This window comes from Drosophila innubila (genome assembly GCF_004354385.1).
Source record: "Drosophila innubila isolate TH190305 chromosome 3L unlocalized genomic scaffold, UK_Dinn_1.0 0_D_3L, whole genome shotgun sequence".
NCBI classification, from domain to species: domain Eukaryota; kingdom Metazoa; phylum Arthropoda; class Insecta; order Diptera; family Drosophilidae; genus Drosophila; species Drosophila innubila.
In genome coordinates this window covers 26,742,366-26,755,610 of record NW_022995376.1, presented here as the reverse complement: position 1 = coordinate 26,755,610, position 13,245 = coordinate 26,742,366, and the positions used below count along the sequence as shown (strand labels likewise).

Here is a 13,245-nt window from a genome sequence, read left to right as displayed (position 1 = left end):
AGGTGCAGTTCAGAGACCAATTTTAAAAACCAGGGGTCGTAACGATTATTTTTTTTCTTTTAAAAATAAATAACATAAAAATTATAATAAATTTAAAAAAGTTTTATATTTTGAAACAAATTAGTAAAATATTTATATATCGTTTTTAATTTGCGGCCTAGAAATATATCATACATTACGGCTTATACAACTTAACGTAATTTAATTTATGCTTAAGTACATAAGTCGTACGCTAGTTACATTAAAGGCTACTAGCCACTTTGGTGTCGTTTCGGTAAAAATTCTATATTACATAAATTAAAAATATCACTTTCTATTCAATTTCTATGTATAAATCGTTGAAGCGTTGATCATCTTCAGGATAACTGAGAATGCTTGCACCGGAAAACTGCAGGACTGGGTGTGTAGCCTGTTGCGCAACCGGTGGCATATGATCTACTTTAAGCGTTTGGGCATCTGTGAAAAAGTCTGTAAAAACACATAAAAAAAAGGAAATTAGTCAATGCACAATAATGAAATAATATATGTTTAGAATACGGATATTGTACAACCAACCAGATGCTCAATTACCGAAAACACATAAGATTCAAGGTGTTGCAATTTTTGCCAATTTACCTTTAAATTTAAAATTTTTCGCCATTCCACTTATTTTTAATTTGGTATTTCATAGATTGTTTGTTTAGAGCTCTAGATAAGTAAATAAATTTTGTGAAAGCATTAAAAGGCAACATCTCGTAATTCAGGTATCGTAGGCATTAGTTGTACTGTAAAAAAAAATGTAGGTTATATGATTTGCATACATTTTGATTAAAAGCCTTTTGAGAGTTACTCACCTGATTCACTGCAATTCCAATCACTATCAACAGTATTGTTACAATGCTGATGCGGACTTGAATGATCCTCGACCTGTCCTTCACAGATTTGTGGATCTGTATTAAGCCCCTGTTTCGCTATGTCATCCAAATCAAAAATTTCAGTCACTTTAACTTTGTTGGTGTTGTCGTCTTTGTAATAGTACGCATACAACGCGTCAGTATGCGAACTTATTTTAACATCGCTCTTAAGAGGTAAAGTTCCGCTGTGGAATTAGAAATTAATCAGTATGATTCTCGCTGAGAAAATTAGCATTGTTAAATTACCATTGATCGACAAAAATTGAAACTTGTGGACCATACAAATGGTTGGAGTGAAAGAGGCCAGTTGCATCAAAATGTGGCTGATCGTAGAGCTTTGTGAAAAAGAATGCGATAAAAATTGTATTTATTTGATTTACGAATTTTTAACACTTACTGCAAACTTGTCAAGCAAACGAAGTTGCATAGTATTGTTAAGCTGAATAATTAATTCTTCGATTAATTGACGCATTTGTTTAGTCACTTTTGGGGTCAGCTTGGAAATTCTAGATGTTATATATATACAATTATTAATGCATTTTTAAACAGATTCAGGATTCAATTTACTTTGTTATTGTGGCCAGAAAGAAATCCATGGGTACCGTCGCTGGCAGTGAGAGTAATTTAATACCACGATGTTTGAATATCCAATTAGCTAAGCCCTTGTTAGCCTGTTCTATGCAGTCGTGAATTACATTCAACACAGTCTCTGGCAAATGTGAACTCAGTGCATCCTGTGACAACAATTGAGTTAGTTTAACTATATGCGCAAAGGAGTAAACTTCTAAATACATACGTTTCTATGCTTTTTGCAATCTCGACAGTCGGGATCAAATTCATCGGTGTTCGCAACTGTCTCAGAAACAACATAAGTGGACTGAACAGCAATGCATCGTGTGCAATTGATAAGGTTGTTTCGATGCAGAAATTGCAATGCATCATCAAATCCCTGCTGGCAGAACTTTGAAAGAAACTCTGGTCGAGGCGGAAACAGAATGCGAACAAAGCGGTTGACGTTTTGGCGTGATATTTCGATACTTGTATTGGCCCAGTTTAGGTGAAATAGCTGTGAGCTCTGGTCGCGTGGACAAATGTCACTCTCACCGCAAAAAGGACTCACAGTAATGGTATTCTCATCCAAGATTGGCAAATTGTCAGAGAATGCACCGTCCATGTAACGTACTCCTCTGAAACGCGGCGGCAATAGTCCGGAAAATCCAGGTATAAAGCAAGCACACAGTAGTGCTTGCAAGACTTCTTCACGCGACTCAAACTCTGAGATAATAACGTTTTTACCATCGTAAACACGAGTCAACGAAATGTGTAGACGTCCATTAACTCTCTTGTGGGTGTCTTCAGGTAGATATTTTTGTAGACCTTCAAGCAATGAGGTTTGTATGTTAAACGACGGACTGAATGGACCAAGTGAGTAACGGCGCGCTTCGTTAACCACCCGGAAGAAATCGGAAGTCATGTTATCTTTAACGAGATTCAAGAAAAATTCACAATGAAAATAATATATAATATTAACTTTACTTTTACAGAAAATAGAAATTGTTCTTAAGAAATTTACAAATGGAATATAACTAAATCCCACCACATCACTCCATTAACCCACTACTAAAAGACACTTGGTAATTATTAAATTATTAAATTGGTAGTGTACAAAGCGCTTATTTTGGTATAAGCATGCCCGCGAATTCTAGCAGGCTTGCCCACAATGCTGCTAATCGAAGCCGTATCCTTTAATCGGATAAAATAGGTAATCGATTGGTAACTGATTCACGTTTTTCGGTTAAATTAAGCATTAAATTAAATTCAGATTGTAAGGTCTTCGTTTTTTTAAATTGTAATTAATAGATTAATAGAATTTTTTATTACAATATTTTTAAAATTATTGTAAGAATAATTTTTTTTTGTGAACCGAAATCATACCGGTCTTTGGAAACCTAAGCATAAAAAAACCGGTAACCCTTTACCGGTTACTATATTAATAGCAAAACGGGCCGCTGGGGCTCTTTCCGGCAGGGTAAATAAAGTAGACGTGAGCACACAAATACACACAATACTAAAATTAAGAAATTTATAAACCGTAATGTGTGGCATACTTGGGCAATTTAAAAGAAACGAGGAAAGGTTTTAAATTTTAATAACCTGTAAAAATAACACACATAAGTTCAAATCTTATTAAACAAATCTTCTTCAAAAAGGCTTATCTATAGTTTTGAGTAAATTCATGTTCAAGTCAAAATCAAATCATATTTTTATAATGTATCGTCGTCGTTTATTTTTGCTGATATCATTTAATCATAAAGAAAGATTGATTTCATATTTTTCTTAATATAGTCCAATTTTATTTTGACTATGATATAAAAAGAAAAGTTAAAAAATATGGTCATTTCTAACTTTTTTGTCAGAATTTACCATACGCCTGTTAAATAACGTCGCTGTACAAATGAGCATTTGCAGATCTGCCCAGATGGACAAAGGAAAAGAAGCATTCTTTTATTTTTGAATGCGCAAACAAACACAAATTAGGGTAACATGGACACGCACAGGGTGTCTCACAGTCGAGCACCCTAGGGGTGAGCGTTCTTGATAGTTTTTGTTGTGCCGTTCATCCATCTGGACAATGGGAAGTGACGCATGCACCTTGTGTTGACAGATTGTAGTATATTACTTTGGCCCCCATCGAGCACGTTGCTGATAAGCCACTATCAAAGCACGCGCCATATGTACAAGCATGCGTACATATGTATGTATATTAATGTGTATGTTCATATAAGTATAATAGTTGTTTTCTTTTAGCACAACATGTTATAGTGCGACAGCAGCTGCTTTTCTAATTTGTACAGGCATTGAAAACACACAAACACATTTCTGAATATAACATTGCTTTATTAGAAAAGCCCCACCGCTTAGAGATAACAAACAATACCTACAAATGTTATGCGTGCTGACGTAAAGCTCGAATCAGGCCACCACTTTGAAAGTAATAAGTTGATGTTATAATGTTAAATATTGTTTCGAAATTCAAAAACAAATTCCTACTGCTAGATTGGGAAACTAAATGGTTGCTGATTAGAGAGTTTCATTAAATTTTTACTATTTCCAAAAGCAAATTCTGCTTAAATTCAATTATTATCTTAATGAAGAGTTTATCCCATATTTATTACATTGCAGGAGTTTTCAAATTTCTGTTTTTTCAGAGGGGCATGACAAATCTATCTTACCTATAGAGCAGATCAAAATTATTAAAACGATTTTAAGTGTTAATGGCATACATATCTTTTAAATCAGACGGTTGTAGCAAACAATACATGTCGTCGTTTTTTTTCTTCGAATAACAGGGTATTCTTTAGTTTAGTTAACGATTTGTATTTATAGTATACGAGGGGCTCGTCTGTTAAAGAACCAGTTAAGCCCTATGCTTGCCTCAAATGTTTACTACAAGATCGCTCATTAAAGCCAGTTTGAAAATTTTAATTCGTTATCTACTTCATATTTAAGATTGTTTTCGGACCAAGGACACACCCCCGTGACCCCTTAAATGTTAAACGTATTTAAATCGTGCAATCAACCGGAAATACTAAGACTTTCGCTCGTAAATAATGATTTCAATTTCACTGCAGAAGGTGATCTAATATCCCTAAGAAATAGATATAGTCATTGAAATTGAGTTACACATATTAGTGGAATATATCTCTAGATATTATATATTTGTGTTAGATCATGATGCAAAAGGAACAATTAGAGTAAGTGTAATTTTGTTATTACGTATAACAACAGTTCTTATTCATATTCAATTAACAACTTTTTGAGTCACTCGCCTTTCAAGCTTTAAACAATGAAAATTATTTACAAAGAACTTGAACTTTGTAACCCAAATAGCTCATAATAATATGATAAAAGTGTTGTTCATTTGGGAATCCTAAACACACTTATATACAATAAAAATACGTATATAAAATTGCGTTGTTGTGAGTTAAACTGTACTTTGATACCATTTTATAGGCCATTCACACAGCTGTCACAGCTGATCTTGATACTTATTTACATGAGTAATAAACGCAAGTTGAAATAAACGGGTAAAATTATAGTTACATCTAATATTATTATACTTATTATATACCGTAATTAGTACGAAAATATATACACATGTAGATACTTTTGCTAATATGTATGGATGCTCATAAATATGTATGTGTGAAGAGACCTTATAGTCACTTGTCACAATGAAATGGGCTGATAGGATGATGGGCTGATAAGCCTCGAAACAGTGCAAAACCCAGCTGCGAATTTATTGTAAATAATAACACTTGTTAAAAGTTATCACATTTGTACACATACATATTATACACATATGGACATACATACATAATAATCTGTATTGGATCGCTCGTTTTATTATTTCTAATCAAATAGGAAACTCATTCATTTCGTCGAGTTGCTAAACTTGGGCCAAATTAAATTGACGTCAATTGGAAGTGATGTTGAATAATACATAAGCTCATATACGAGTATGTGAATGTAAATAAATGAATTGATACACAGTAATATCTAAATCTAAATAGAATAAACTACACCCCCAAATGCACAGGAAAAAAGAAACTTAACATCCAAAAACCGGCAATACAAACAGGAAGAACGGACTGAATATGACAGCTCGAACGATAGACTTATATACAGATCGAAAGATTTAGTCTTTAAAACAAAATAGCATACTAAGACTTTTGAAGCCTTTGGTTGCATTTTTAATTATTCTTATCAAAAATACACATGATACCTCGATCATTTTAATCCGAAAACTGGGTTAAAAGATATTTTTAATAGGAATACCTTATCACATCCGAAATTTTGGGGCATGGAAAGACGTTCGCCACTACACTTTTACCTCGTGGAGGTTTCTTTTTTGTATAATACGTACTTTTGAATAGGCACAAATTAAAGAACAAGAGGTTATTATGAACTGTAAATTCAAACAAAAGAAATGTAATTTGCAGAAAGGAAGATCAGATCAGCATATGAAAGTAATAGTACAGAGAAAACAAATGTATTAAATAAAATAAAAATGTCAAGTAATTCTATTGACAATAAATATTACACTTATGTTATATTTTTGTAAATAGTTAATTAAAATGGATCTTAGATATTCAAAGCACTATAAGCAAATATGTACATTCAATAAAACAAGAACTAAATTTAAAAACCAATAAAAGTTGTTTTTATTAAATAAAAAAATATGTGAATTTTTTTTTTTTGAATGCAATTACATAACGTACTGTACATATGGACATACCCGTATGTGTGTACATACAAACACAGGTATGTAAACTCATAATCAAAGTTACATGTCTTTGCTGTGGACCATCGTTAAAAGTGAATTGCACGTAAACTGGGACAAAACCTGGTAAGATATACACACATACATACTACATACCTACTTACATATGTACATACACACATACGCCAGTGGAATAAATCTTGCTACTTGTCGGGCCGACGAACTTTCTACCATGTGCCAGAAAAATCCCGCGCAGCAGCAACAGGTAAATTCACAGATACATATGTTTGCTTAAATGTACATACTTAGAAATGGGCCAGCAAGAAATTTAAGGAAATCTTTGAAACTAATGAGATGATGTGCTTAAATAATACATATTTATGTATGTATATTCATTATTACTATAAAAATCTTACGACTATAAAAAAAAACATATGTATGTACATTTATATGAATATTTCTATTTATTTCCCTCGTCATAATTAATGTAACATATCACTAAAACACAAAACTCAAACGAGCCCCCAAGATAAACAAGTCTCCGACCTTCACATATTTTCATTTTGAATTAAACACATACATGTGTACATTCATAAATATGAGTATCCGTATGTGTTCATGTAATAAGTGTATGTGTAAATCTATTTTGGGGTTTCTTTACATACACACACTAACACATTTTTATGCTCAAAGACTTTGTTTGTTTTGGTTTCCATTTGCGTTGTATTTTTTGAACGACAATTCTACGCAGCGACGAGCCCCCAAAAATGGGTGTGTACACACAGCTGTCAACACATTAAATTGTATGTAGCACGCACGTATGTATGTATATCTTGGAGTTACATATATACACACGGCTGTATGTTTATTCAATATGTGAAAATGGCTAAGTGCCAACTTTCATATCCTTATGCTAAGTTCCATAAAAGATTATTCGCAATTATAATCATCTCAAAAAAACCAGAACACAACATACATGTAACGACACATTAAATTTAATAATAACAACAGAATAATCAGTGCAATTATTTAATAGTAGTTCTCACAATTAAATTGTATACATTTGTTGTATTCAGATGCTTACCTAGGGGCAAATCGCAAAGCAAGCAGCACGCAGCCAAGGAACCAGCAGAGGCGCCTCCAATTTTTTCCAGAAGTAAGTGCGGTGCATATTTTTTAAAGGAGACAGCAACACCGACATGATAAATTCCAAGGAAGCCACAGCCAGCGAAAGATAAATTCATTTTTTATTTTTCACTATTTTATACTTTGATTGGATTTTGAATATTGTTATAACTTTTGTTTCAAAATTTTTTTAATAAAAATGTTTTTTTCACGAAATATGTTGATTTATAAAATGGAGGATATTGTATTTTTCTATCACTTTTTACTTTCAAATAATTATTTTTTTTTATTTATTATTTATTTTGTTATTTATTTGTAAAGAACACGAACCGTTACTTGCCACTGCTTTAATAACAATGAATGAGTGAGATCGGCTGCAACTAGGGATGTCGAAATATTATTGATATACCGATAGATATTTTTTGTGATGACATATTTTTGGGCGATAATTTTTTCTAAGTTAATTAATATCGATATAATTAGGCGATAGTATTGCGCGAAAATTGTAGTCGTTTTTGCCGTTTCCGCCAATTTTATTTCTTCGTGAAACATGGAAGCAAAATTATACTTTTACAAAATTGTTAACACTGCATCCAAGGGCAAACCGTGCAATAAAATTGTAAAAATTAGTGGAAACTGTTACGAACTGCTTTTTTCTCATGGGGCCGCGACGGTTGGCTCATCGGTCTCTCAGGAGGAGTCCCATCCCTGGCCCGCAGTCCACACAATCGATAACATCATCGATACACAAAACATCTGCTGACATACCGAACTTTACAACACTACAACAAAAGACTACAGAATTCAACAACAGACGACAACAGAACTTGCAATAAACAACCAAAACGGTAAGTTAACGAACCAACATTCACAGTACCTAAACTAATCCACCTCTCGTCCAAACAGGATCCCGGTTCTGGACCCAGGCGTACTCCCCTGCCTGAGATGACGCCACGCCGTCAATGTTGCTAATGTTGGCCACCGAATGGACCACTCTTCAACCTGTGTTGGCCTCTATGCTTTTCACTCCCCCCACAACAATAACTAGACGGACGTTTTCATCATCAGGTAAGTATTATATCTCAAATATTCTTAATCTCTAACAACATTGTAATTATTTGTATTCTCTATTTATAGGTATGTGTAATTTTAATTTTCAATTTTATTTAATTTTGATTTCCTAGCGCTACAAGCTGATGCTTATAAATTATGGCTCTAGTCACTAACATTAATACAATCATTTAATACATCACATTTTGTCTTAGCCTAACATTAATTTAACATTATTGATTTTGACAATTTTTAATTTTACTATATTTAGAATATTACAATTTTTATTTTTATTTTATATCAGCAGCTTTTAGCTACTTTCTTGGAGGTGTATTTGCAATTTATTTTTAAATATTGGGGCGCTTGTAATAGATTTTAAGTGATTTGGAAGTTGTTTATGGGCAATTTTGTATCCGTATATATATGTATATATTTATTGCGTTTTGTTCGGTGAATTCTCAATGTTATTTTTTTTGTGTTGTTCCTAAACTTTGTCGTATTTTTTATTAACCTTATTTCTATCTCATTTTATAGTTTATGTTTAGTTTTTATTTTACTTTACTTTTACTTAACGGATTATTATTTAATTTAATTTTAAATAAGTTTTAATTTATAATTTTGCTCTTTTGTTCGAGTTAGATTTTATTTTTATCTTTTTGTATAATTTTTAGTTTATTTTCAATTACGCGCAATGCTCTAATAAATATTGATAATTTTCAAATATAAAAGCGGAATTGGGTTCTTTTGCGGCACAGATGCAAAAAGGATTTGTATATTGCAGCTCTTCAACTTCAAAATCTTGCCAAACATGTGGCGGAGCAATCGGAATGGATTCGCTGGATAAGTATACTCCTGCCTCAATGATGACGGCACGTTTGCCCACTGTCAATGGATATGTTGATGTCCAATGTGTCACAAGACACAATTAACGGCATAGCACTCTTCTCTAAGCGGATAGCCCTCGTCGATCACGACTTGGTTTCGAAAAAAAAAACGGAATTCGGGTCGCCACAAGTCTTCGCACGGCCCAAGGGGATCCTGGTGTGTCACGAGGCTGACCAGTACTGGTCAATTTCTGACGCGGCACAACTTCTGGCGAGCCACAAGGCGCGACAACTTTTAAAAAAAATCTGGGTCTAAATTGAATAATTATTGATAATGATATTTTTTAAAATATCAACAACCCTAGCTGCAACCAGTGCTTTTTAGTGGAAAAATAGCTGTTTCTGGCTGGAAAGCATCCGAAAAAAAGCTCAAATTGCGATTTCAAAATTGCTAAAAACGAAATGGCATCACTGAACCCAAAAACGGTGTGGCAGCCGTGAATCCCAGAAAAAATACCGATAGTTTAAAAGTCTGGCAGGCTTTTTATTCTATAAAAGCTCGAAAAAAACGGCAACTCTCGGAAACGCGCAGTTGATATAAAAATTTAAGAAAAATTATTTTGTTTTTTAAATTACTTAATTTTTAATGTAAAATTTTTGTTATGAGTTGGTCAAATTTTTTATTTTTCTTAGATTCGATTTATACAACTTCCGCCGAGCAGCCACAAACTTCAAACATTCAAAAAAATTATCATTCTTAATTTAATGTTATTTCAAGATTTATAGTTTCCTTAAAAATTTTAGTTTATTGCTAATTAACTATTAAATAAAGTTCACATTTGAATTGTGGGCCGTTCATAAACAGATACAATGTAAGCAGTGTGAACACAGTGGGACCATTTTGTATTTTGCGTTACAAAAATAATACCTTTTGATCTAGTAAAGATATTTTAAATTAAATTTAAATTTAAAAAGCTTTTAATAAAAAACTTCACAAGCTTTGTATAAACAAATGACAAAATCAAAAAGGGCTTGAGGTTGTTTTAATCTCAAAATAAAGAGTTATCCGATAATATTAAAATGTATATATTTGAAAATTTAATTGTAATACCACAACGATTATATTCCTGGCAGCCACATCCGCATTTTGTAGTGTAGATTTATTGACTTTGGTGCCGAACATAAAAAGTTTAAAAGGAAGCATACGATTATGATGATTGTTTTTTAGGTTTAACAATATTGTTGGTTAGTTGATCACAATTTAACAGATGTAACACTTGCAGCTTGGGACAGGCAAGGATCGGTCGGAGTACACCATTTTCCGTAATTTTCCTATTAAAATTGAGTTTAATATCTGTTAAATCCTGCAAAGTTAACAGTGCTTGTAATCCACGATCGGTGATCGCATCGCTGTTTGGCAAACTAAACGTATGCAATGCTCTAAGATTTCCAATCATCTGAAGGATCTCGGCATTGATAAAGCTTCCATACATTGCATTTATATCAAAATGCTCCAACTGCTTGGACTTATACTTCACCAGCCATGTCATAAGCTTTGGAGGCATTGCTTTTCCATACCAACGAATAACCAACATTAGTTTCTTAAGGCTTGGTAGCCTTGCAATATGACAATAATCATCAATCTCGTCCTCGTTGCAGTTAATGGAGACAATATTCCAAAAATTTACAGCAATTGTCACTAATTAGCTGCTCGATACACGGAAATCCGAGAATAAAGCTTGGTATGTATAATTCCTTAAGCAGCGGGAACCTCCCAAATATTTTGATCAACAATTCCGGGTGTCGTCTCATATCGCAGTCTTTTAGAGTCAGCGACTCAATAGACTATGGCAAACAATTCAAGCTCTTTGCACTTAACATATTATTATGGGATAAATCCAGTTTCTTAAGCTCGATCAAATGCTCGAGCGCTTGTAGATCCTCATTTCTGAGATTGCATCTAGTTAATTTCAGGTTTCGAAGACTATTTAGGTTTGCGAACATTTTAAATATGTTTGCCGATGTAAGTCTGGTGTCCTTGATTATCATTGACTGTAAATTAATGGAATGCTTTCCAAGAAAGTTGCAGACGGGGTCACAGTGATGCTTCGGTATTTCACCTTCGATTTTCTTTACATTGCGTCCGGAAAGTTGAAAAAAATCTTGCAACTCCAACACAGTCATTTCTTTAAATAAATCAAAGCTGAAAGATTTGTCCAGCGACGTCGACATTCCCTCATTAATGTATCGGAAACGAAAACAGGTGCGTGCAAAGTGAATGCGATCAGATTGTGATAATTTTTGGAATATATGCTCTAGGCATTGATAGTTTAGTTTTAAATGGCATCGGGTTTGGGATCATTGGGATAAACATTATCCGGTTTATTCGGCATTTTCTCGGCATATGGTTGAAGCCAACTATAACTTGGCCGAACTGGTTTACGGCATCTCTTGAAATAGTGGAACTGTCTCTTCAATGCATTGGCAGCATGACGAGGATTCTCGAAAACAACGTTAGCCAGTTCTTATTCTTTTTATACTTCCACTCGGAAACAGATGCAAGAAGTCAAAGCATCCAAATGTCTCGAAATACTTTTGAATCTGCTGCTGCTCCAGACTTTCTTTGATATTAGTAAGAAACAGATTCTTCACCAACACATGATCCTCCGTGTGGGCCAATCCCTCTTTAAAGTAAAATTCTGCTACAGACGGCATTGTACTGTACAAGCTGCGATTTAAAAAATTTAAATAATAAGTAATGAACTACATGTCCACTTTAAGCAACAAGCAAAGGTGCTCGAGGAAAACATCACCTTATTATGTTGTTTACTTTAGAACCAAGTATGTTCTATGGGTGGTAAACAATCGATGGCACTATCGATGGTGGAGCACTATCGAGTCGGCCTACTATCGATGGTGCCGCACTGACGATAGTGCTCGATAGTGCCATCGATGGTTCTGTTTACACATCACTGAAATAAATTGCGCGTTTTTATTCAATTGTGGAGATTATTTTGTTAGCAGCAGTGAAAATATTGTTTAATTAAATTGTGCTGTACATAAGTAAACTTAAAAAAAATGGATCGATTTCTCCCAAAAGGTAATTAACAAGGCACTGTTGAAGCACTTTCAATTCATTTTATTAAAATGTTTGTATTTTAAAAGGTAAACGCCGCAATTCGAAAGACACATGTGATTGTTGCACATCAGATTCAGACAAGAACTCTACGTCTGAAAAAGCGAGCAATAGGAAATTAAAGAAGAAAATTAAGATATATGATGTATGGAAGTATTTCAAAAGATCAGACGACAAGAATTATGCAAAGTGCCTAACTTGTCAAAAAGAATACAAGACAAGCGGCATTACGTCAAATTTGCGTGATCACCTGAAAAGGTTTCATCCAAATTTAAAGGATGATGGACCTGATACGACTACAAATGCAGATGTTTTTCTTGCGGGCGACAGCATACCCTCTTCAAGCAGCAGATGCAGATCCAGCATGCGATCAATAGATTCATACATAAAAAAATCTCTATTATATGATTCTAATGCACCGCGGAAAAAATTTATTTATAGAATGTTAACAGAGATGATTGCCATAGATGCTCAACCCTACAGCATTGTAGAGGATCCAGGCTTTATAAATTACAGCAAAGCGCTGGATAGTAGGTACAAGCTGCCAAGTCGTGGACATTTAAAAAATGTGTTGATGCTGGACTTGTTCAAAGAAACTTCGGCAAAGCTTTCAACCATCTTTGAAGGAATTTCCGATATTGCTGTAACATGTGACCTATAGACATCCCGTGCTAACACATGTTTCTTGACAGTGACTTGTGGCTACAGCCTGTAAAGGGCATGATTAGCGACAAGGAAACTATTGGATGCTACAAACCATTCGGCACAAAACATCGCAGAAGTATTGGCGTCTTGGGGTTTACTGAAAAAAACTGTGTGTGTTGTCACGGACAATGCCAGCTCCATGATCAAAGCTTGCGAACTGCTAAAGATTATAAATATTCCCTGCTTTGCTCACACGCTAAATTTAGTTGTCCAAGATGGACTAAAATT

At 33.9% G+C, this 13,245-nt stretch overlaps 1 protein-coding gene and 1 long non-coding RNA gene across 3 annotated transcripts; both read right to left on the bottom strand.

Moving 5' to 3' along the window:
* Positions 1-124: 124 nt before the first annotated feature.
* Positions 125-7,647, bottom strand: LOC117789108 (1-acylglycerol-3-phosphate O-acyltransferase Pnpla3). 2 transcript variants are annotated; one of them, XR_004617834.1, is made up of 8 exons: positions 7,262-7,647; positions 1,690-2,372; positions 1,461-1,627; positions 1,291-1,399; positions 1,140-1,228; positions 834-1,078; positions 616-764; positions 329-468 (listed from the first exon to the last, which is right to left on the bottom strand). XR_004617834.1 is itself a non-coding variant. In XM_034628151.1 (7 exons), exons 1-7 carry the CDS (start codon positions 7,419-7,421, stop codon positions 314-316), a joined length of 1,608 nt encoding a protein of 535 aa, XP_034484042.1. In that variant the 5' UTR covers positions 7,422-7,647; the 3' UTR covers positions 125-313. The 2 variants fall into 2 exon arrangements, 1 of the variants encoding a protein (XP_034484042.1); XM_034628151.1 differs by lacking the exon at positions 616-764 and having other exon boundaries at positions 125-468.
* A 2,601-nt stretch (positions 7,648-10,248) lies between these two features.
* On the bottom strand, positions 10,249-12,029 carry LOC117789115. Its single transcript, XR_004617836.1, has 2 exons — positions 11,990-12,029; positions 10,249-11,904 (listed from the first exon to the last, which is right to left on the bottom strand). It is a non-coding gene; the product is annotated as an uncharacterized LOC117789115 (long non-coding RNA).
* Between the last annotated feature and the right edge of the window lie 1,216 nt (positions 12,030-13,245).

Coding starts and splice junctions, on each gene's coding strand:
- LOC117789108 (XM_034628151.1), bottom strand. CDS start 7,421: ATGAATTTATCTTTCGCTGGCTGTGGCTTCCTTGGAATTTATCATGTC. Junction 1,229..1,290: donor GTTTGCTTGACAAGTTTGCA/GTAAGTGTTAAA, acceptor TTTTTCACAAAG/CTCTACGATCAGCCACATTT. Junction 1,079..1,139: donor TCAATTTTTGTCGATCAATG/GTAATTTAACAA, acceptor CTAATTCCACAG/CGGAACTTTACCTCTTAAGA.